The sequence below is a fragment of the Balaenoptera borealis genome (assembly GCF_965194805.1).
Source record: "Balaenoptera borealis genome assembly, chromosome: 12".
Lineage (NCBI taxonomy): Eukaryota > Metazoa > Chordata > Mammalia > Artiodactyla > Balaenopteridae > Balaenoptera > Balaenoptera borealis.
Window position 1 is genome coordinate 6,346,067 of NC_138869.1, and position 23,992 is coordinate 6,370,058.

General features: G+C 61.7%; 1 protein-coding gene across 17 annotated transcripts in view; it reads right to left on the reverse strand.

Moving 5' to 3' along the window:
- Positions 1 to 23,992, reverse strand: part of IQSEC1 (IQ motif and Sec7 domain ArfGEF 1) — a 333,736-nt gene that overhangs the window by 45,559 nt on the left and 264,185 nt on the right. For 2 of the 17 annotated variants that reach the window (XM_082345187.1, XM_082345184.1), the window contains exon 1: positions 21,875 to 22,170. The exons of 14 other annotated variants lie outside the window; for them this stretch is intronic. In XM_082345187.1, the coding sequence (XP_082201313.1) occupies positions 21,875 to 21,939 (65 nt within the window). In that variant the 5' untranslated portion in view covers positions 21,940 to 22,170. Of the gene's footprint in view, positions 1 to 21,874; positions 22,172 to 23,992 lie in introns of those variants that run through there. One more of the 17 variants, XM_082345192.1, reaches the window with a different exon arrangement.

The window sequence follows — 23,992 nt, forward strand, 5'->3', positions numbered from 1 at the left end:
TTGAGTTGTGCAACGTGGCAGCCCTTGCACACCCCCAAATCAAAACCTCAGACCATCCCGATAAGAAACGGCCAGGCCATCCTACGGCAGCCAGCGTGACTCACTGTCCTCCAAGGGATAAGGGGGCAAAAGCTAGCAGAGCACGCAGCGTAAGAACCCGTCTTGAGCCAGAGGACATCACTCCTTCATGGCCCCAAACAGCAGCGACACAGTATTAGACACCGAGAGAGTCTCCTGAACCAGAGCCAAAGCCCTGGCGAACGCAAGGACAACGTCTGGCGTGAAAACGCCCGGTGCCGACAAGCACGGGCAGCAGCAGATGCGCTCAGGACACGCCGCTCTAAACCTTTCAGGGCAGCAGCCAGACCTGGTCATTGACCTTCAGTCCTGCAGATGCCTGACCTGAACCCATGGAGACGTTTACCCACACCCTGGAGCTCAGGGCTCGAAGCCCGTCTGTCCTGGTTAGCACTCGCCTCTGCCCCCAGCTCCTTCCTGGGGGAGAAGGGACCGTCCCCTGAGCAGAACAGGCACCCCACAGCAGGATGCCCGCTGCAGGCTGCCCCAGGGACACAGCCCCCAGCCCGCCCTGCACGCCTCTTCCTCACCACCGCGCTCGACGGACGGGAGGGAGCTCCACCTCTCGCCACCCAGGTCCTTTCTCTCTTGGGGAAGCTTCTCCCAAAGCCTGTGTCCATCAGCCAGGACCGGACACCCCCGAGTCGGTCCTCAGCTGCCCACTGGAATTTGTGATCACGCACAGACTCCCGGGCCATGTGCCAATCTAGGAATGGGCGGGCACTGTCCCAAGTCCCTGCCATTCCCTGACAGTTTAGAGTTTCTGGGACGTTCCATGACAGTTCAGGCTGGTGCCAGCACTCTGAGAAGATGCTCCTGATCCAGCAATCTCTCTTCTGGAGACTCACGCGAAGGAAATAAGACCGATACGCAAAGAGGTGAGTACAAGGAATTCCACCGCAGTGTTGTTTCTAATTATAAAAACTTGGAAATAATCTAAATGCCTGTCAACAAGGGATTGATTTAAATTAATTATATATCAATATACTGGAAACAATGTCAAGATGGGGGAAGGTTTAGCTTGATGGCTGTTCTTATGAAAAAGACTGGGGGACCTTTTTGGCTGACATGAGTTTAATACAAACCGAGAAGCCAGTCACTAACAAGGACGAGTAAAAAGCCAGAAGCAGACCCAGCCCTACCGTCCATTACAGGTGTCGGATCATAGCTGAAAACCGTCTGAGCCCCAGACGGGTTCTTAAGCCTGGGCGCTTTTGCTCCCACCTTCTCCCGCCAGCCCAGGGCAGACATCGCTAATCCATCACAGACTCCCTTCTGCACATCTGCCAGCACGGCGCACCACACGACCACGATGGACGCCAGCTGGGGGCGAGAGGGGCCCCGTCTGCCAACCCCAATTACAGCACGAGGCGACCTCCCACCAAGGGCTGAGACCGCGTAGCCAGGAGAACAGCGGCCAGAGGGGATATGAGGCCTGCGGTCAAGCCTCTGACGGGCTGACAGGCAGAGGACAGAGCAGATCCTGCTGCAGACAGAACTATGACCGGCATCGCCCCGCTCGAGAAAAAATGCTCTCATGTGGTCAGGGCTGCTCTGGAGGTGATGAGCTCCCTGTCACTGGAGGTGTGCAAGCTGCGGCAGGTCAGACACCTGTCAGAGGTGTGGCTGAAGGACTCCTGCACTGGCTAGAAGCCGCCATCCATCTGCACCCCACTGCCCTTCACTTGCATTTCTTGGCCTCTGAGGCCACACCCAGGTATCAGTTCAAGTCCCACTTCCTCTACAAGGCCACCCCTGCCTGCTGCGGCTCCCGCTCCCGCGCTCCCGGTCACCGTGGAGATCACCTGGGCGAGTGTGTATGGGGTCCAACCACCCCACTGGGAGTCCTGCTCTCTGAGGGCTGAGTCCCTGAAAGCCTCAGCCTCCGGCAAAGACCGGGACCCAAGACTGGCTCCTTCCCGAGGGGCCAAGCTCCGCACATGCACAACGGGGCCCCGAGGCTACAGAGCGGGAGGGGGCTGTGTGTGTGCGGGGGAGCTGCCGAGCGGCGGGTGCCGGAGAGCAGGGGGAGCTGCACACAGAGGCGTCCACACTGGCCCTAGAGGCCCAGCCCTACCCACACCGGCCTGGGGACTCCAAGCTCTGCGTCGCCGAGTTACCCCAGACCCCTCCTCCTCTTCTCCCGTTTTCCAAACATCCTTCTTGCACTAAAGGCTGGTCTGTGTTATGTTTACGCGGGGAAATGGCTGGATCACAGCGCCCAGAGCTTCCGACAGCCCTGGGATGACAGAAACCACACAAGAACAGAGGACGCATCTGAAGCCTCCCCGCCTCCTCTCTGCCAAGCGAGGGGCTGGACGGGCTTCTGGCCGCCGCCTCCGAGCCAGACGTCTGGGCTGGAATTCTGGCTCCACTGCTCACCAGCTGTGTGACCACAGGCAGGAATCCTTCCGTGCCTCAGTTTCCTTTCCTGTAAGATGGGGGCGATTAGAGAGCCAACTTCACATGCCTGCTGTGAGGCTTTACAGAGTTGGTACATGAAAAGTCCTTAAAAGTTGCTCGGCTCATAAAAGCGCTTTCTGATTGCTGTCTCCAGTTATTCTGACTGAGAAGGCCTTGCCTGCATGTCCCAGCAGTTAGAGGTGGGTCACCTACCCTGCCTGCTATAGGGCCCCTCCTTCTGCAGACACGCCCCTGCGGCACTGAGCCACGAAAGTGGGTGACGGGCTCCCAGGGGAAGGCAGGAGGGTCCTAGAAAGGGGCCCAGGCCCCACAGCCGAGACGCCACATCCTGACTCTAGCTGGGGAGAGTCAGGGCAGGGGGCCCTCGGCCTCTTGGGCCACGGATGTCTAATTATGGCCTGTGAGGTCATGAATGACTTTTCTTAAGAAAGATGTTAGTCAGAGGAGGCTCGGGGCAGAAGCAGGGACCCGCTGCTCGCCCCCATCACTGATGACGCTGCTGACAGAAATAATACTAATATCTGTGAAGTCAGTGGTGTTCTAAGCTGTACGTGCAGCTCACTTAGTCCTCTTGACCGCCCAACACACCCCACAGGCACAGAGAGGTTGGGCCCATCCTGAGGTCACACAGCTCACGAGTGAAATCAGAACCCCGGCAGCCTGGCCTCAGAGCAGACAGACGTACACCCTGTGCTTCTATGACTTCTGAGTGACACACACACACACACACACACACACACACACACGGGTTTGGGTTATACAGCAGCAACTCTCGTCTGTAAACCTGCTGGGTACAGGAGCTGTGTTGGGTGTTTAACCTATGTGGCCTGTAACCCAACCACCATCCCTGGGGACCGAGGCGGTGGGGTGGAGGGGGGGTGCTAGGCCACTGTCCCTTCTGTAGATGAGGAACGTGGGGCTGGTGGAGCTGAGTCACTGGGCCAAGGTCACCCATGCAGGGGACCTGTTCCCAGGTGGGTGCACCTGCCAGCTGGCGGCCCAGAGGAAGCGTGTGCAGTTGACGTGCTGGGGGCAGGGCTGGGGTTCGGGGCCTGGGGGTCTCGGGGTCGTGCATGGTCATGAGATAAGCCAGCCCGGGCTGCGTGGTGCCAGCTGGGGTCACATCACACGGAAAAGCCACCCTCTTCCGAGGGGGCCGGCCCCACACAGAGGAAGAGTGATCTGCAGGCCTGCCCGTCGTTAGACGCCCACGCCAGAGCCTCCCTCCAGACTCCCGGCGGTACGCACAGGCCCGAGCAAGACAGCCTCCCAAACACACACGCCCTCACACCTCCAGGCCTCGTGGCCTCCACCACACTCTGTTCAGGGTTTCTGATTTCCAGAAAGGGAGTCCAGGCCAGAGAGACAACTGACGCCCGGCCCTCGCAAGCTCCCCCTGGGCTCCTGTGGCTCTGCTGCCTAGGCCAGGTTCACAGAGGTGTGTCGCCCAGAAGGGGGGGGGACGGTCTTGCTCTGCACTAGGTTCTGGGGGAGGAACGCAGGCAGACCAGGGCAGGGTCTGGAGGGGAGGGGAGGGGAGCGGGGCAAGGAACTGGTGGCCGTGTCCTCCATCCTGGGGCAACAAGGGCAGGCAGGTCTGCGGGGCCACAGGCAGCGTGAAGGCAGCCCGGAGGCTTCGGGAGGTGAGGCGGTTAGCAGTCCAGCTACTGGGGAAGGGCTGCCTCGGCGTAGTGCAGGCGTTCCATCAGGGTCTGGAAAACCAGTCTTCAGGGACTGCTGTGGCTTGGGGTGGGTCGTCACCCACATACACCCACCCAGCGTGCCACGTGGGAGCCCTGGCACAAGCTAAGTCCATGCACTTAATCCCCGCCGTGACCCCGTGGGGAAGGCACGGCCCTGCCCCCTCCGCCGACGGGAAAATGCAGACTCAGGGCTCGGGGCTCGCCCACGTCCATGCATTTAATCCCCGCCATGACCCCGTGGGGAAGGCACGGCCCTGCCCCCTCCGCCGACGGGAAAATGCAGACTCAGGGCTCAGGGCTCACCCACGGATGCAGAGCTTGGAGCAGAGTCAGGATGCAAGCGCAGGCCATCCTCCCGGTCTTTCCCACTCGGACACGTGCCTGGCCCCGAGGAGCAGCACACGAGGACACAGGGCGGTTGTGAAGGGAGAAGTGGGTGTGCAAAGGGACAGAGAGCTGGTGTGCCCGCAAGAAGGGGGCAGAGGGCTTCCCCGGGGACCGCGGAGGCCGCACCTATGCCGGTCACCCACCCTCCTCCCTGGTCTGGGTGGAGGCAGCATCTCCAGGGAGGACTAGAGCCTCGCAGCCTGGACCACAGCTGGTAAGTGGTCCTCAGTGAAGACGGATGCCTAGCTGGCAACCGAAGGGACTCACGGATCCCGGCGGACACCCCTAAGCCCTTCCCTCCCAGGGGGGAGGAGCTGGGGACCCCCTAGACTGAGGCCGGGCAATGCTAGGCACCTCCCCTGGTGGGCGGGTTGGGTCCGCGTGACCTAGAAGGACCCCAGGAGGGGCGGCGAGCAGGAGCGGGTGCGTCTCAGCCTGCAGGGCTGGGTGGAAGCCTGGGGAGGGTGGAGGGAGGGGCAGAGCGGGCGAGCCCACGGGGAGCACTCGGGGCCTCCAGACACCGCCGAGGCCTCAGACAGAGGGGCTGCGGGAGGCTGGAGCCGCATCCACCTAAACATCCGAGGTCACTTCTGGCTGCTTAACGAGGAGCACCATATCCAAAATGCGCGAGGTGACGAGCTTTCTGGACAATCTGGAGGCGGCCCGAGGGCTTGGCAGGCTCAGGAGACTTCCTGCTTTTACCCAGTTCCTAAACTTGCTTTAATGAGGCTCTACGGTGATCACAAAGCCACCGAATAAACGCGTGTCCAGCCCCAGGCGCACCCTCTTTGCTGCCCAGCAGACCCCCGCAACACAGGCTCCACTGAGCTCCTGCGTGGCCCCCACCCACCCCTGGAGCCGCCCCATCTCGGCCCATAGCAACTCCATCCTTCCAGCTGCTCAGGCCAATAATCTGACGGCCGCTCTTGGCAATTCTCTTTTTCTCACACCCAACTCCCCGTCTGTCAGCAAATCGGGCCGCTCCACCTTCAAAACAGAGCCAGCACCTGACTGCTTGGCCTACCCCCCGCTAGCCCGGTCTGCGCAGGCCTCACCTCTTCCCTGCATTATGGCCACAGCCTCTCCAGCAGGCTCATCCGGCCCCGCTCAGCCCTCCATTCAGCCGCTGGGATCTGTTAAAACACAACTCGGACCAGGTCCCTCCTCTGCTGTCCCTCATGGGGCTTAGAGCCAAGTCCTCACGGTGACCTGGAAGGCTCTGCAGGACGGGCTGTCCCCCTGCTACCCCTCCTCCATGCCCCCTTGGCCAGCCCACCCCCACCCTGCTGGCTGTTCCTCCACATTCCTGACACACTCCAACCGCAGGGCCTTTGCACGTGCTTTCCCTCTGCCGGGGTCTTTTCCCAGACGTCCACCTGGCTCACGCCCTCACCTCCTTCAGGCCTCCGCTCAAAGGCTGCCCGAGCCTCAGCGAGGACCCCGGCCCTCCCCCAGTCCTCCCCTGCTGCATCTCTCTACAGTGGTATGCCACCGCCTCGCCACCATCTGTGGGAATGTCTGTCCCGTGAGATCTAGGCCCCAGAACAGCACCTGGCACATAGCAGGTGCACACACTCTGAACTACCCCTACCAAGCCAGGGAAGCCTTTTTAAAGAAACCCGGACTCCTGAGGGCTGCTCTGTCTGCCACGTGGACCGCAAGGTCTGTGGGAGCGGGACCTGGGCCCGGGTGGGCACCAACTTACAACAAACTGTCTCAGCCGGGCTGGCTCGACCCAACCCTCAGGTAAGGTTTCAGATCCTGGTTGGGGATGGCGGGATACGGAGCCACAGAGACCCAAAACACACCCAAAGTGACAATTTCAATGCAGAAAATCCACTCAAACATGACTCAGAATTGTCTAGAAATAGGCTTTTAAAGGAAAGCTGGAAGCTTTTCTACCTCCCCGCCCCTAACTTTTGGGCTCAAAAGGGACAAAGACCCTCTGGCCGGACACTGACACCCCTCCCTCGCGAGGTGGTGCCCAGGTGACAGACACGAGTTAACTGCAGAGGGCCTGGGGCATGTGGCCCCCAAACCGGGCTGGTCCCTAGACTCCCCTGGGAGACTCGGCAGCCGATTCCCACCCAAGTCTGGAGATCCCGAGAATTCAAAGGGTCAGCCAGCAGTGCGGCCCCTGAAACGGGACTTCAAAAAGAGCCCTGGCTGATTGTGACCTGTGGCCTGTCTGGGATCCTGACTACCAAGCCAAGCCCCCCGTCAGACACAGAGGAAACTGGGGCCCAGGAGGAGAGATCCGGCCACCCCCCTCCCCTCCCGCCGCCCCACAGCCCTGGCTCTGGAAGCCCACCCACGGGCAAGGTGCACACCTGAGGCGGAGGGCCTGAGTCCAGCCCACGTGGCTCTGTTTGGTCTACACAGAGCAGTGGCCACCATCTCCTTTTTCTTTCTGAAGTGAGAACTAGGTACCGGGAGTGTTCACTCACACAGATTTCTGGCTTTTCTTAGATAAAATCAGAAGAGAACGCATTCCCGCGTGGCCTCCATCGCTGAGCTCAGGGCCAGCCATCTGCAGTGCCCTGGGCCCCCGCCGGCCGCCTGCCTCGTGGTGGACGCCTGCCTGCCTGCCCCACAGGTGCCAGGGCTCGTCCTGCTTCACTGGTGCCGAGGGCACAGAGCCGCAGCCACGGGCCCAAGTCCCCCAAAGGGGTGACTTCCCCTGGCCTGACCTCACGTTCCCAACAGTAAAACGGTCCAGCCGGGGCCCTGCAGCAGCGGCCTGACGGCTCAGTCCCCTCCGGGGCCCCCAAGGGACATGGCGTCCGCAGGCCGGAGCCTAAGGATTCGGCCTGACCAGCTCCCTTACTGAGGCTTTAAACATAGCTACATAGCTAATAAGATAACTTACTACAGAGTTTTGTTTTTTAAAAAAGAATGGTGATTTTAAAACCTCACCGGTTTTAATCTCTCTCGAGATTTTCTCTGGACCTGAAGAGTCTTATTCACCAAACCATGGACGGGGCAGCTGGGCTGCACGGGGGCCGCAATGGAGGCCCCGAAGCAGCCGCCCGTGGGAAGGTCCGCCCTCCCCCAGGCTGGTCACTTCATCCCGTGAACGAAGCCAACTACATGACACACCCAGGTCAGGGCCAGGGACGCGGGGGGACACGGACAATGACGACGCTGGCGTCAGGACGGTCACGGGGGTGCATCAGGCGCCACAGGCCGGCGAGCAGAGCCCGAGCCCCAGCGCCCGAGGCGGGAAGCTTCCTGGGAGGCACGCACCCTCTGCCAGGACCCCAGGAGGAGCAGCGGGTGGCGGGTGAGGGCCCTTCCCGGCTCAGGACGCTGCGCGTGTGGAGGCTGAACAGCGGAGGTCGGGGTCCACTGTGTGCACAAGGGATGGGAAAGCTCAGGCTGGCGGGACACACATGGGGCTGCAGGAGCCAGCGTGTTCAGGACCTTGCAAGGCTTGTCAGGGAGGGTGCAGTGGACCGCAGGGTTGGGGCAAGGCCAAGGAAGGGTCTCGGGTTTACCTGGGGTGGGACGGACGGCAGTGGCACCCTAGAAGGGGAACGCGAACTGTGGAGCACAGGCCCCTCAGCCCCCGAGTCACTGCCTCCGCCTCCCCCCATCCTTCCCCTGCAGCGACCCTCGGGGGCACAAGCAGCCCTGACAACGGGACGGGGAAAGGGCTGGTCCCAGGGACAGTGACGGGCCAGAAGAGCGAGACAGCTATGCCCATCCTCAGGTCCTGGAAGCCACGCTGTGGGGCCAGAGGTCACCGAGAAGCTGCGGAGGCTGAGGACCCCGCGTGGCGTGGCAGGGCCGCTGGCTGGTGAGGTGGGGCTGTGAGGGCCCGGGGAGGGGAGGGGAGGGGAGGGGGCTGGGGCAGGGGGAGGACGGGTGGGTGAGAGGAGGGGACGGGTGGTGGCTGAAGGGGCTGGCGCTCCAGGGAAGGCCTGAGGTGTGCGAGCTGGCAGGGACCCGGGCACACCTGAACGGCGACAGGAGAGGGCCCTGGAGGAGCCACCAGAGGAGACGGCCCCAGCGGGTAGGACCCGGCAGCCCGGTAGGACCTCTCCCCTGCCTTGCCTCTCCGAGGGGCGGGGAGGGGGGTGGTCAGTGGGCTGCCCCCGACCCCCAGCAAGCTGGGACTCGGGCAGGGCCAGTTTCGGGAGCCTGAGGTCTGCATTAGACCAAAGCAAGAGAAACGGGGTTCACTCCGACCCTGTGTCCAGTCGCAGGGAGGGCCCGCAGCCCTGACACTGGCCCTGGCTCTCCACCCCCGCGCCTCTTGGCCTCTGTGACCCGCAGACGCCTCGGATGGCCCCTGAGCCTGGAACAGCCCCTCCCCGGCCGCCCAGCCACCGTCCTCCCTGACGTGGGCGGACAGGTCGCTGGCCCGACTGTCCCATCAGCTCGGGGGAGAGGGCCACGGCCGCAGAGCACCCCCTCCCCTGCCCCGAGGCCTGCCCTGCCGGGGACGAGGTCCAGCTCAGCTCCGCCTCCCGCCTCCCGGGCTGCAGACCGGCTCTACTGGCACCAAGGCCTCCAGAAGTGGTTTTTATATACGTATAAAAATATAGGACTCGGAACAATGAACTTCTCAGAGCGGGAGGCTATTTTTAGAGCCCTGCTAACCGCGCCAGCATTCAGCATCTCCCTGTTTGTCAGCTGCTGCTGGCGACATGGGCCTCGGGCAGGAGCGGGGTCTCCTCAGGACGCGAGCGCGTGAGGAGAGGCGCGGTGTTGGGATGCCCGAGCTGTGGGGCGTGGGGGCCGCCGCCTGGCACTCCCCGCCCCAGGTCCTGAGTGCCCACACGGCCCTGCAGGGCACTCACCACTCCACGGTGTCCCGACGTGAGGCGGCAACAGTATGGGCGGGTGGCCAGCACCCCGGGGTCCAGCCACCCTGCCCAAGCCTCAGTTTCCCACCTGCAGAGCGGGAGCGGGGCCGCCACCTCGGGGGTATGGAGTAGGGGACCCGTCGCCGGGCAAGGAGCCCTACGGACAGCCAATGCCGAGCCTAACTGGACGGGAACCCCTCCAGGGGGCGGGGCAGCGCCCTTCCTCAGACAGGCCTGTTCTCACCAGCGCACGGCCAGAGGGAAGGAACAGAAGTCGGCTGCGAAGCCAGGCCCTCGCCCTGTCCTGTCAACATCTTTCCAAGTCGCCCTTCCGGCCCCGGGGAGGTGGCGGCTCCAGCATCCCTGGCGCAGGCCTGACTCCTAAACATAAAGAACGTCTGTCTACCCGCCTGCCAGAGCCCGGGCTGGACCTCCCGGCAGCTCTGCGTGAGTCACTCCCATTAAAATAGCCCGGGGGGCCGGAGGGTCAGAGGTCAGCACCAACAGCCTGCAGTCAGGTCCAGCGAAGGCGGTCCCACGGGGCTCAGGGCACCGCAAACGCGGGGCATAAAGGTCACCCTGGCAACAGGGAAGGGAAAGGGGTTCTGCAGCTGCCAGCCCCACGTCCGCCCACCTCCACTGTCTCCACCGCATGGAGCAGGCGGGTTATCTGACCGCCTTTTCCCCTGCGTCCTGTGTCTCTGCCTTGGAAAGCTGGGGCGGGGGCTGCATGCCGCTTGCCCCTCGCTCAGGCCCCCAGGGCTGACAACAGGGCTCGGGGAGCTCAGTGAGCATTTGCTGAACGAGTGAATGAGTGACGCTACACGAGCGATGCCACCAGTGGCTAAGGGGCCCCCGTGAATCTGGGAAGCAGCATCCCTCGTTCGTTCGCTTATTCACTCAACAAACACAGAGGTGAGAAGGATGAGGCCCACTGGACGATCAGGACCCAGAGCTTGGCACCAGGCGGACCTCCCAGCCTCCCCTCCTACAACTGTGCCCTCGCTTAGCTACTCCTGGACCAGGGGCCGCGTGCCCCCAACCTTCCCTGTAAGACCTTCGGACGGCGCCCTCAGCCCCTCGGCCAGGCATTTCACTGGGGCCGCCGCAGTCAGGCCCAGCAACCCCGCAGCCGGGCTCGCTCCTCCCCCACTTACAAGCGGGGGCACCGATGCCTGGGGGGGGGCAGACTCATCCGACTCCCCCAACACACCCACAGCCGCGACGGGGCCTGGGACTCTGGACCTGAGCCCACGCCTGCTCCCTGGCCCTGCCGCCCAGCCTCGGCAGCACCAAACGGCCGCAGACACGGGCGAGTTTCTCCGAGGAACAGACGTGTGTTCTGCCCCCAGAATGCCGCCCCCCAGGCCTCGAGGCTCAAAGGAACAGGGGCCGCGTGCAGGCCACCTCGGGGGGGTTCGGCTCCCCTGGGCCACCTCTGCCCGCGCCCACCTCCCCAGCCCTGGGAGCCCTGCTGGCCGGCACCGATGGGGTCTCAGATGGGAGGCAGGCGCAGGGACCCCTCTGCAGGCGGCAAACGTGCGCTTTTACCTGGGCTGGAATCCAGCTGGCGGGGAAGCCACAGGCTCGGGTGGGGGCAGGGTCGTGGGGAAGGGGTGAGGGCCGACACACGCAACCCTCAATCCAGCCCAGCCAGGGCCTCTGCTCGGCGAGGGGCTGCTCACGTGGCATCACCAGCATTCCCGGGGGCCCCAACCTGCCTGAGGATCTCACCCCGCATCCCAGGGACCACAGCACCAAGCCAGGGGACAGGCCTAAACCAAGGGAAATGGGGCCTCTAATGCCAGTCCTGCAGCCAAACCCAGGACGGGCAGCCTTTCCAGAGAAAGGCTGTGAAAAAGCCTTTTATTCTCCCCAGGGCCATCTGGGCAAGGACCAAAGGAAGGGTGAGGCCCAGCCATCTGGGACCCTGCGCCTCACCCCCAGGACGGCTGGCTGGGAGGCCTAGCACCCACTCTGCCGCTCCTCACATGGGCACCTGAGGGGCAGAGCTCTCCGGGAGACAAGGGTCTCTGCGAGGGGAGCTCACGAGGTCTCAACACAGAGCTCCGGATGGGCAGCTAAGGATCAGGCCACGTGGGCCCACCTTCCAGCTTGGTAACAATCAGATGGAGCTGGGTGGCGGCCACACCCATCAGAGGGCAGGCGCTCTCCCGCCGCCACAGTCCTCACCACTCCCTATAGCCCGCCCACACCTGGCCTGCTCCTCTCCCTCACACCGCCTTCCTTTCAGAGCATGTGCATTTGCCTGCCATGCTTGCAAAGGACCAACGTTCAAGACCCAACTCAAAGAGCAGAAAACTCAGATCTGCTGTTCCCAAGGAACCTGATTTAGAACGCCAAGTCCCAAGGGGCAGGGTTCCAGAATTCCCACAGCTCTGCACAGCGGTGGGAACGCCCAGGCCTTCCGCTCTGTCGCACCCTCTGAGCGTTTGATTTTTCCAAGACCCACCAAAGTGGGTCCACATGGATGACCCACAATTGTGGATTGTGATCCACAATCACGTAGTCGTCATGGCCAACAAACTTCAACTCACCACACGTCCTCCTTCCTCAATGTCATGCGGCTAGGATATAACCTAAAAAGCGTTCATCCAAACCTGGATGCCCAGGTGACGTCCTGGGGTTTGCCCACCCTCAGCAGCCCCCTTCACCCGTCTGTGCAAGGAACGGTGCCCTGCAGCTCGGGAAGCGCCCACAGGGAGTGTGGGGCGGCTCTGGGAGGAGGTCAGACCAGGTCGAGCTCCAGCTGCCCCACTGCCGGGCTGAGTGACCCCGGGCGGGTGACCTCACCTCTCCAGGCTTCTGCTGGCTCATCTTAGCAATGGGTATCACTCCTGCCCGCTACCCAGCAGGCAAGGGGGAATCAAGTGAGGACAGGCTTTGCCAACTGCAAGCCCCCCTGTGAGCGCGGGGAGTATTTCTGCTCTGCACACAGACGGACAAGGGCTTGGCCAAGAGCCTTTGCCGGGTTCGTCGAGGCCGGCTAGAGATGTGGGAAACGCGGTCTCCAGTCCAGCACCCACCTAAGCACTCCCTGCTCGGCAACCAGGAACACCTCGGTGCACCTGCACAGGGCTTCATCCTCTCACTCCACCCACAGCTTACCTGAAAGCTTACAAAACTGCTCCCCTCACCGGGGTCTCATCTGCACACAGCATCACCTCTTCCCTGTCTGTATTTTTTTATTGGCCACTTCCTACAGCCTGCCCTCTGCCAGACACTCACCCCCGGCTAAGCCAGGGCGGCTCTTGTTGGTTTTGACTGCTTGACTGCATGAGGATGACTGGGGCTTCCAATCCCTGGGCGCACTCGGAAAGATTTTTTCCAAACACACACGCACACACACACACACACACACACACACACGCACACGCATGCACGCAGCCAAAAATCTTCCCAGCTGAGCCAAATTAAATACAGAGGCCTCTAGTTATTTCCATACGCGCAACATGGACTTAAATAAAGCAGTTCTCTGTGGCAGGCTCCAGCAGACTGGGCTGGGCCGGGCCCCAGGGACCCCACCCACCCCGCTCCCGGCAGGGCGGGCAGGAGGCACCGGCTGGGGAGGTGGCTCCGGGGGAGCGAGCGGGCAGAGAGGGGACACCCGGCATGCAGGCCGCCCGTCTGCAGCCCACCCTGTCGGCCAGGGCCCGGCGCGGGGCCCTCTCGGAGCCCGGGACGCTCTCGGCCCAGCTGTCCAGTCCCATCCTAGACGGCGGGCCACCAAGCTGTTCTCGCCCCCCTCCGCTGCCAGAAAGCACTTTCCAAACTGCAAATCATCCAAGTCCTCGCCGACCTAAAATCTTTGTCCCGGTCCCGACTCCCTGGGGCAGCACCCATGCCCCCTCCCACAGGGCCCTGCCCACCCCTCCCCTCGTGCTCCAGCCTGTGGCGCTCTCCATGCCCTTCCCGGGACACTGGGTGCCCATGACGGAGGGGGCACAGCCCACAAGAGGCCCCGGGACGCCCTGCCCGACAGTGAGCTGACCCTGGGACGGGCGCACACGTTGTGTGTCTGTGTCCTCAGGGCCAGCACATCCTAGGATGAGTGAAGGAAGGAAGGAGCTGATGGTGACAAGAATCACTGCACAGCAGCAGGTGACAGCCACGAGCCCGGCCTGCTGAGCACCTCACAGGGAACTAACTAACCATCCAACAACTTTTTCCTTAATAGATGTTTATTCTTTAGAGTAGTCTTAGGTTCTCAGCAAAACGAAGCGTCGAGTACAGGGTTCCCATACACCCACCCCAACACGTGCACAGTCGTACCCCCATCAACACCCCCACCAGAGCGGCACCTCTGTCACAGTCGGGAACGCGCGGACACCACACCATCACCCAGAGGCCGCAGGTCACTGAGGGCTCACACTCGGAGCTAAAGGTAGAGGCACGTGCTCTATCACCTACCCATTTAGTCGACAGAGAAACTGAGACACAGAGGTAATGTAACTGAGCGAGTGCGGGAGGGGAGAAGGGGGGAGGCCGACCAAGGCACCGGGCCGACGGGCCACGGTGCTTCTCACCCGCACCTCTGCAGCCCCTTCCTCGGGAGGGGGAGCCCACCCCCCTTGTCTGCCCCCCGACCCCCTCCTGCCCTCAGGACCTGGACCTGCAGCACCGCCGACAGGCCCCCACCCGCACGCGGCAGCCAGAGCTGGAACAGCGAGGGCCTGGGGAAGGACGCCGCCCCTCAACCTCCTGTACCAGCGGCACACGGCCCTCCCCGGTCTGGCACCCGGCAAGCAGGAGCTGTGTGACCTCGGGCAGCTGACTAGGCCTCTCTGTGCCTCAGTTTCTTAGCCATAAGATGGGGGTGTTGTCCGGCTCACAGGGCTGCTGTGAGGGCCGCAGGATAACGCACACAAGTCCTCACCTGGGGCCTGAGAATCAGGACGGGCTCGGGGCTGCGTCGCACGGCGCCACGGGGACCGGGTGGCTGGAAGGCGGTGGGTGGGTGGCAGTGGGAAGAGACCTTAAGGAGCGGCCTTTGCTCGGAACCAGGCGTCAGACCACGTGACCCAAGACCAGCTCCCGCCTGAGGAGAGTGCGGGGTGCGCTGACCGGGCGGGCACCGGTTCAGAGCAGGAGTGGGGTGGGACTCGGGCACACTGTGGCTTTTTAACTGAATCTGGTTGCGGGCCCTCCGTGCGCCCAGCACTGTGTCAGACGCCGGGGCGGTGACAGTGATATGTTAACATGTTCCTGAGGACCAGAGCAACTCACATTTCCTGAGCACCCACCGTGTGCCAGGCTGAGACACAATGCTGGGCGGGGGCTGTCAGGATGACTCCAGCCTCCTATCCAGAGCCCGAGCCAGGGTCGGGCGGGGAGATCTGGGGAGGGGGAGGCCATAAGGAGCCAGGTTACAAGCTGCAGGACAGAGAGGAGGGACGAGGGCCTGGTAGAGGCCCGGGTGGGAGAGGGGCTGGCCACGAGGGCTTGGACGGAGCTGCAGTGGTGGGCGTGGATGTCTCTTAGGCCAGAGGAAAGAGCACTTGGAGGCCACGTGTCAGGCCACCCAGAGGCCAGGCGAGATGAGAGGCCACCGTGTGGGGGGACAGGGGCGCAGGGGCCACTGCCACCCCACCACCGGGCGAGGGCAGCCCCGGGGCAGCAGGCGGGGCCCCGTGGGGACGCTGAGCAGGGAGCCCAGTTCTGCCTGGGGGCCTGCGGGGTGAAGGCCAGCGCCTCGCGCATCCCACCCCATGATCTGACGGAGGGGCCTCGCAGGCCTGGCCTCCCCCGGGGGCCGGCGTCACTCGGGTCTCAAGGCCCAGAAACGGGGCCAGGCTCTGGGTTCCCAGGCTGGGCCACCACAGCCAAGGGCCATTGGAGGAACGCGGATGTGCCCCAGGGACCCACCCCGGCCACACGACTCCTCCACTGCCAGACATGAGGCTGACCGCACGACAGGTCCTTGATTTAAAATCAACAAAATGTCTGGGATCTGCCTCAGAATAATCCGGGAGCAAGGAAGTAAAAGTGCCCGTGGGAGCCATTATGCCATTCTCTCTACTTCGTATATGTTTGGAGTTTTCCATAAGAAAGAGTTTAAAATAGTGCCAAGAATCTGCTGTCCACATCAAGGCCTATCATCTTCCTGGGCCATTCTGCCATTTTTACTGCATGGGGGAAAAAAACCCAAAGCCTGCACATTTAATTTACGGCTTTGAGAAAGTCAAGGCCGGAGGGAGCAGAGAAGCTGAATCTGCAGGGCCGCACCTCGCCGTTCTGGCAGCGGAGGAAAGAGCCGTTTCCCAATCACTTCCTCTCCCGCCCCAGCACGGCACTGAGCTACCCTGGGACCTGTCCAGGGTCTACACGGGGAAATAAGACCGATTCATAAGAACCCGGGAGCAGCCGGCAGTTCCTGAACAACTGCCACCAGCCCCTCCGTGGGGGAGGGGACCTGGAGGGCCCTTCTCACGCCGGGTGGCCTCCCGGGTGACCTCCCAGGCCAGCAAACATGCTTGTGAGATGCCAGGCCACTAGCCAGAGCTGCAAGGGTGCCGCGCCCACTGCGAAGTGGACTCTGTGCTCTCCACACGTGGCTGCTGTGAGAACCCAGGGCTGCTGTTTGGTCTGGGGTGGGGGGGTCCCACACATTCCTGTCTGCCTCCCGCCCCTTCCTGCCTCTACCTCATCCTCCATTCTTGAAAGCCCAAGCCCTCGCCACAACAAGGTCAGGGAGGGGGAAAGATATACTTTAACCTGAAGACCAAATCTACATTGTACAAAACTTGAATATGTTATTTCCATTCTCTCGCCTCAGTTTCCTTGTCCGTAAAATGGGAATAATACCAGCTACTTACTTGACAAGGCTCTTGGGAGGTTCAAATAGGATTAAGTGTGTGTCAGATTCAAAGACCACCCAAATGTCAGATATTACCATTTTTATTCTGTGGCCCATTCCAGTCTGGATCAAACCTGTGCCAACTCCAGACCCATCAAACCCAGCCAAGCCCTTCCCCTTCCCTGCAGGTGCCCAGCTGCATGTTTCCCAGTCTCCGGGCAAAACACTCCACTGTCCATCCTCCGTGGGAGGTTTCAATCCTCAGCTGTAAGCAGAGGCTACGAGCACACACACAAGCCCACGGGGCGTGCCACCCCTCACCAAGGCTGCGATCTGGGTCCTCCAGTCGCCGCCGCTGTGCACCACGAGCAGCCCTGGCCCTGCCCGCAGCCAAAACGAGGGGCCATCCGCTCCTGTCGAGGAACAACGCCGTGGAACCCCTCAAGTCTGAAAGAGTGAGAAGCTACCGTCTACCAGGCGTTTACATTACACGCTTAAGCACTCTATGTGGATCAACTCATGTAACGAGCTCTTACTGTCACTCACCTTTTGCAAATGGGGAGACCAAGGCACAGAAAGGCTAAAGAACATTCCCAGGATCACAGAGAGTGTGAGGCCCAGGGCAGGGGTCACAGGCTACAGTATCTGCCCCCCAGCCGCTGGACCAAACATCCCCCCTCAGCAAATGACGACGGGGGTCCCGCGGTCTTCACAGAGGTGGAAACCGAGGCCCAGAAAGGGGACGTGACGTGATGCCTGACGCCAGGGCCCCCAGGGACGCCTCCTCCCTCTGGAATAATCAGGATAAATAATAACACTGACAATGACCATAACTGATATCTACTGAGCTCCTTCTATATCACAGTAAGGCACCGTGTTTCACTCGGACGACTGCATCCAGTTCTCACACCACCAAGCCTCCCAGCCAGAGACAGAAAAGCAAACACCGTCTGCTTCCATCTTCCATCTTCAGGCATCGGGAAGAAAGTGCACACGCTGGCAGACAGACACGGACCCTGCCTGGACCACAGCCACTTCGGGAAACCCAGACAAGGAGGCTGCCTCCCAGCTGGGACGCTTTCAAATTTTCCAGTGTTTTTAAAAATGGTCCTTCTCTCCTCCCATGGGATGGAATTCAACAGCCCACATGCATGTGTGTCCCCTCATGACGTCAAAGGCCATGCCCTTGGGCTTCCTCACCATGCCCAGGCCAGCTACGTTCGCACGGGTCCCTCAGCAAGTCAGGGGCAGTTGGCTATTGTCCCTGAGACCCCGTGCCACACCGAGACTGGCCTGGGGGTAAGCGTGCTACCCTCAAAATGCGGCAAGTACTTGGGACCAAGGGCGTCCTGCAGCACCCTGCTGGAGTGTCTGCGGAAGTAGCTCTGGGGTCTGTCAAGACATTAGGAGAATGGAGAGAGATGTCATCAACCTGCCTATAGCTGGCGCGTTTGGGGACACTCTGGGAATCCTCACAGCAGGGGATACTAGACTCCTGTTCTGGGGTTTGGGAAAGACGCAAAAGGTTCTATTTGCGATGTGACATATTTTGCTGAAGATTATTTAGTCCCAGAGGGAGCAGAGCCTGGCTGTGAGGAGCGCAGGCCCCGGAGCCAGGCAGACGGAGTTCAAAGCTCAGCTCTCGGGATTACCGGCTGGTGACCCTGGGCAAGGCATGTGACCTTCCCCCACCTGAAAAATGGGCCCAGCAGAAGCTCTTTCTCATAAACTGCTTTGAGAACTAAGTACTTCATACAGAGTTCACCAAATGGCAACCGCTGCTATCATTATTATTATACCAACCTTTGAACAAAGAGGAAAAAACAATGTCGTCATAGTTTCCCCATCTATACAAAGAGGGAGGGGACTCTGGCTACACCTGGGCCTTAAGTTCACATTAAACTGTCTCCGTGTTAGGAAACTGCAAACCAAGGAAATGAAATGGAAAGAATGGTCCTTTCCATCAAGGAGCAGAGAAGCTACAGCCATGTACGAATAAGGCATTAAAAGCTGTTAAAGTCAGAGCAACTAGGACCAGGCCCAGCGCCCCGTGCAGACTCCAGAAACCAGCGGGAAGGAAAGCAGCGAGGAGTACGCAATGATGGGCCGAGGGCTGCTGCTCCTTGCTGGGCATGTACCACGGGTCCTCAGTCACCAGGCAAAGCTGCACAGGCCCCACAATGTCCTTTGGGGTCCCACTTCACAGATGAGAAAATCAAGGCTCAGACAGGGGAGGCAATGTATCTGAAGCCACGCAGCTGGGAAGAGTCAGGGCTCTGTGCAACCCCGAGGTCCAGGCCCCGGGGCTCACGGCTTCACACGAGTAATCCGGTTCCCCTACATCGAGCCCAGGGCCTGGCAGAGCAGGTGCTTGGTGACTGTTTGGTGAGTGAATAAAGGAACACAGGAAGTGTGACGTGGCTGGCCCTGGGGCTGCACACGTCTCTCCAGAGAACAAAGCGCCCTCCGGGCCGGAGAGCGTGTACGTCCACGGGTGCACTGCTCGCCGCGACGGCCGAGCACCAACCACAGCCCGGGGCTCGGGGCACACGCCCAACCCAAGTGCAGCCACAGCAGCCGGAAGAGCAGCAGTTACCACGCCACGTCCTCCACCACGACTGCCACCACTTTCCCCCCAGGAGCCACTCACGCAGTAGGAACAGCCAGATTCTCTAAGGCCTGACCGATTACTTCTTCAAGAGCTGTAATGGCCTTTAAACTCGTTACGATTTGCTTTTCAAGAACAAATGACATATCACGCTCAAGAGCCTTTGCACACCCTCCCCCCGCCCCCCAGGCACACACAGTTCCAGGGCACCCGGGCTATCTCCGCAGGACTCTTCCCCTGGCTGGGTCCAAACCCATCAGCCCTGTGCCGTCGCCTCGCCTCTGTGCTTACTGGGCCGATATTCCACACGTCATCATAATGCAGAGGAAATTTACAAAAGAGGAAGGAAGAAAATCCAATGGGTCCCTGGTGGTGGGAAGCACCTAGAGCTGACCTGGGCCAACTGTGCGCCTGACCGAGGCTGGGGCAGCCAGCCCAGCGAGGGCTTTTAGACGCCCGCTGGGAGGGCCTCGGGCCCCTCCGTGAACCAGCAGCGCCATTCCCTGTCACAGATGGGGAAACAGAGGTTCGTGGGGTGTGGAAACTCGCATAAACTCACAGAGCTGAGCTGGGGTTTGGAATAACGTCTGTCCGCCTCCCCAAGCCCTTCTTTCCTGACGCCCTGAGCCGCCCTGGACCCACGGATTCTCCCGGCAAACCACGATCGCACATTCCAGAGCCCCGCCGGATAACACCCGCACACGTGCACACGTGTATACTGAGCTCCTGGAGCCCTGTCCATACTCTTCCAGAAGGACCTATCTGTCCAGTCATCACACTGTTTGTGCAGCCAGCAGTCCTGTCCGTGTTTCTGAACCAAAGCTGTGTAAATATTAGCACAACCAGCTCAGAGTCCGACTTCCTTGGGCGAAAGCCCAAGGATGGCGGCAGGGCTGGCAGGGACCCTCCGCAGGCCTCCATCAGAACGTGTGGGTTCTACTCTGGGCTCGCCTTGTAATACTCTGGTCATGTCCCTGGATTCCCTGCCTCTGTGTGCCCATGCAGAAAGGTAGGGTGAGAGAGGCTCAAAGAGCAGAGCACCCAGGACAGGTGCCAGGCATGCTGTTGGCCGGGGGGCGCGGCCGTGCCGGGACAGGTTGCCTTGGACCTGTTACACGCTGGGGGCGTCCCGAGGCCTCTGGAGCCTGCTGGGTCCTCTCTGTGTTTAGAGAAGGGGAGATGGCCCTCCCGGAAGGACTCTGCGCTGGGTGCAAGCTGGCCAGCCCAAGGAGCGCCTTGCTAAGCCTCCACGGGCCAGGGCTGGGCTGATCCTCTCCCACCCTCCCCCAGGCACTCCGCAGCAAATGGGCCCCACCTGCTCGGAGGCCCGAGGGTAAGCTGCAGGCTGGGCCTGAGCAGGGCTTAATCTCCGGGGCACCTGGCCCGGCAGAGACGGAGGAGCAGCTGCTCAGCACCAGCTCTGACCACGCAAGGGCCCAAGCAGGCTTCCCTGTATCTGGAAGATTCAGATTGGCTACACGGAGGGACTTCCAATGAGAAGGGATGCAGGACGTAGGAACACGCAGAAGAGGTGGCCACGGACATCCCCACGGGAAGGGTGGCACTGGACAAGTCCTAACGGACGGAGAGACTCCTCAGGCTCTCTCTGCTGGCGACGGAGGAGGCCCAGGCAGCAGAGCGTGCCGACCACCGTGTCCCCGCTAGCCTGTGGCCCCAGGAGGACAAAGGCTCTGAGTTCTGCTCACTGCTGTGTTCCCAGTGCCTAGAGCAGGGGCTGCATACAGCAGGCACTCACGCCACAGCCTTCGTGCTGACAACAGAAGGCTCAACCTCAGTGTGCTCCCCTGCAACATGGGGAGGCGGTTCCGCAAGGACGAGAACACAGAGGAACACGGGGAGGACCGGTGCGCACGGCGGCGCCGGCACGTGTGGGATGTGAATATCATGACTCCCCCCGGCACCATTCTCGGACTGATGCCACTGACTCCAGACAGCTGGTCCTGCAGCTGCAGCCTGCCTGGCCTCCGCCCCAGACGCAAGGAGCCATGGGTCCCTGGGAACCACACCCCACAACCCCACGTGGAGCCTCAGTCCCAGGGCCCCGGCCCCTGAGGTGAGGTTGGGGGGCGCGGAGAGGAACACACGTGCGTTCTCAGCGCAGCTGCCAGACACACACCGCAGAATTTCTGAACTCAGAGATCAAACGGCTGAAGGTGGGCTCCCCCCGCAAGGGGCCTGACACAAGCCAAGACAGTTTGTCAACAAATCCCCTCCGCCCCACAGCCCTGCTCCTCCGGGGGGCCTGCAGACAGCTCAGGGGGCAGCTGTGCTGGCGGGCAGAGCGAGGAAATCGATATTCCCAGCACACACACACTCTCTCCCTCTCTCTCCATAAACACAGGCCCTTGGATGCTCAGCCAGCCACCCGCAGGCCCCGAAGAAGAACAGGGATCATCTCTGGGGCACACGCTCATCCCCGCCAGACTCCATCCCGGGCCGCACCAGACACACGTCAACAGACGCCCCCAACCCCACCAGCGGCCCCCTCGCAGCCCCGCTCAGACACAGCAGCAGCCGCACAGAACTCGGCCTTCCTGCCCCAGGTGCCCCGGCGCTCTCCCAGGCGAACCCGCCAGAGCACACCCGGGCACCTGCGTACAGCCCCGCACACTCTCCCCGGGGGCCCCCGACAGAGCGGACACAGGCCCCGGGCCCCGCATCAACAGGCCTGTGCGAGCGCTCCCTGACACCTCCGCCGGCCTGCCGCCAGACACAGCGCAGACGCCCGCTGGCCACGCTCCCTCCCACAAACTCCCGGCCGGCCCCCTGCGGGCCGCCTGCGCCGGATACCAACTCCCAGTGGTCTCCCCACGACACTCACCCACACGCGCTCCCGTCCGACAGTCGCTGGCGAGCGCGAACGCACAGCCTCCCCCGTTCTCGGGCCGCTTCTGGCCCGCACGCACACTAACGGGAAGCGCTGGCCCCGGAGCCCCCCAACGCCTCGCTCACACTCACTCGGACCCGCGTCGCACGACCGCACAAGCCCACCCCGCTCAGCCGGCCGCCCCGCCCCGGCCCTTACCCGCTGTCAAGCTCCAGCTCCAGCAGGGACTGCGTCCGCTCCGAGTGGCAGTGCAGGCACCACATGGCGGCCGCGGCGGGAGCTGGCGGGGCCGGGCGCCCGGGACCCAGGCCGGGCCAGCGGCGGCCGGACCCGGGCCGACACCCGACCGCCCGCGCCCTGCCCGCCCGCCACGCGACCACCTCGGGTCGCCCGGCCCAGCGCCCGCAGGTCCCCGCCGCTCCCGACCCCAAGTCCGAGCCCCAGGCCGGCCGAGCCCGCCCCGCCGCCGCCCGCCGCCCGCCTGGCGCAGCGCAAGGCCAGGCCGGAGGAATGTGGCCCCGGCGGGGGCGGGGCCGGGGCCGTGGGCGCGGGCGCGGGCGCGGGAGGAAGGCGCGAGGGGCGGGGCCGCGGGCGGAGGGGCGAAGGGCGGGGCCGGGCCGCGGGCGGGAGGGAGCGAGGGGCGGGGCCGCGAGCTGGAGCGGGATTCTCCCAAGGCAGCGTCATCCCCTGTCCCAGACATGGGCCCTCTCCTGGGAGGACTGCGCACTCCCTCCAAGACGGAGCCCCCCAGTAGCCATATGTCCCTCCCAAGCGTGTAAGCACAACAAATACAAAACCCCAAACCAGCCAACTGCAGCCTACTCTGCCAACGGCGCCAACCTCTGCCACTCCTGACTTTGGCCTCACTTTATAAAACGGGGCTTTTGCTTTCCCAGGCAGGGCGGGTCTGGGCTCTGACGCCCCTGCCCCGGAGATAGCGGAGTGGGTCCCATCCTGAGGCTGGGGATACCCTTTAGGGGACTTTTTGGGGAGGATCTGATGGAAGCAGCTTCTTTCTCCCTAAGCCCACCCAACCCTTTGCCCTCCCCTCACCCAGAGACAACTCCCAGACCCCCACGGCAAGTCTAAAGTAATACTAATTAGCATTTTAGAGCTTTTTACTGACATTTAGTCCTCAAGACAACATTGTGATGCAGGTGGAGTTATTACTGACCCCACTTTCCAGAAGAGGAAACTGAGGCTCAGTTTAACTGGGTTAACTCTGAGAGGCTTTGCCTCACCTTCACGGTTCCCAGGCAGCACAGCTGTCCCTGCTAGAAGCACTCATGGCTTGCTGTTCTCGGTTTGCACATTTTTTGTATTGTCTGTCCTCCGGCTCCTTGAAGGCAGGCACAGTGCCCATCACCCACACTTGTGGAATGCCCAAATGTAGTTGGGAGACCTCAAGCAGATAGACACGATCAAAACCCCACCTGTCCTGGGCCGCCCCACCCGCAGGTACACCTCCTGGAGGGCCAGGCAGCTGGCAGGTCTGCAGGGGTCAGGAAGCTGTGGGAAGCCACGCGTGCAGCGGCATCCGCTTGTGCCCTTCTGACTCTTTCATTTGGAGGGGGTGGTGCAACGGCCCCGATGAGGAGCATTATTCCCAGATGGGGAACTGGGGCGGGTGGGGAACAGGGGAGGAAGAGGGCTGGGCTGGCCCTGCTTGCGGCCCGGGAAAGGGCAAGCCCTAGAGCCAGTTTAGTGCTCCAGGGTTCCCAGGCGGGAGGCCGAGCAGGAATCCGCAGCCCATCTCCACATGCCTCCTCGTCACTTCTGATGTTTTCTTTGCTACATTAGAAATAAATGAAGACCCGCGAAGGAAGTCCCGCGCGCCGCCTGCGCGGGCAGGGGTCCCCAAGTGGGTCGCAGAGACGGCGGAGGCCTTTTGGCGTTGTTCGACCCCGTGACCGCCGGGGCCTCGACCCGCGAGGTTGGAAAAATTACAGGGTGCACAGGCGGCCTCGGCTCTACAAACAACCAGCTGGGCGTTTAAAGTCCTAAGTAAAGACGAAATCAGACGCGTGGGAGCATTTTTCTTTTAAACAATAAAGGTCATCATTCGGAAAAAAATAAAATAAAAATAAATGAAGACACAGGATGGGAGAAAATATTTTCAAATTATGCATCAAATAAGGGTCTAGTATCCATACTAGATAAAGGACTCTTACAACTCAATAATAAAATGGCAAACAACCCAATTAAAAAATGGGCAAAGGATCTGAGCAGACATTTCTCCAGAAAAGATATATGAATGGCCAATAAGCACATGAAAATTTGCTCAACACCACTAGTCATTAGGGAAACACGAATCAA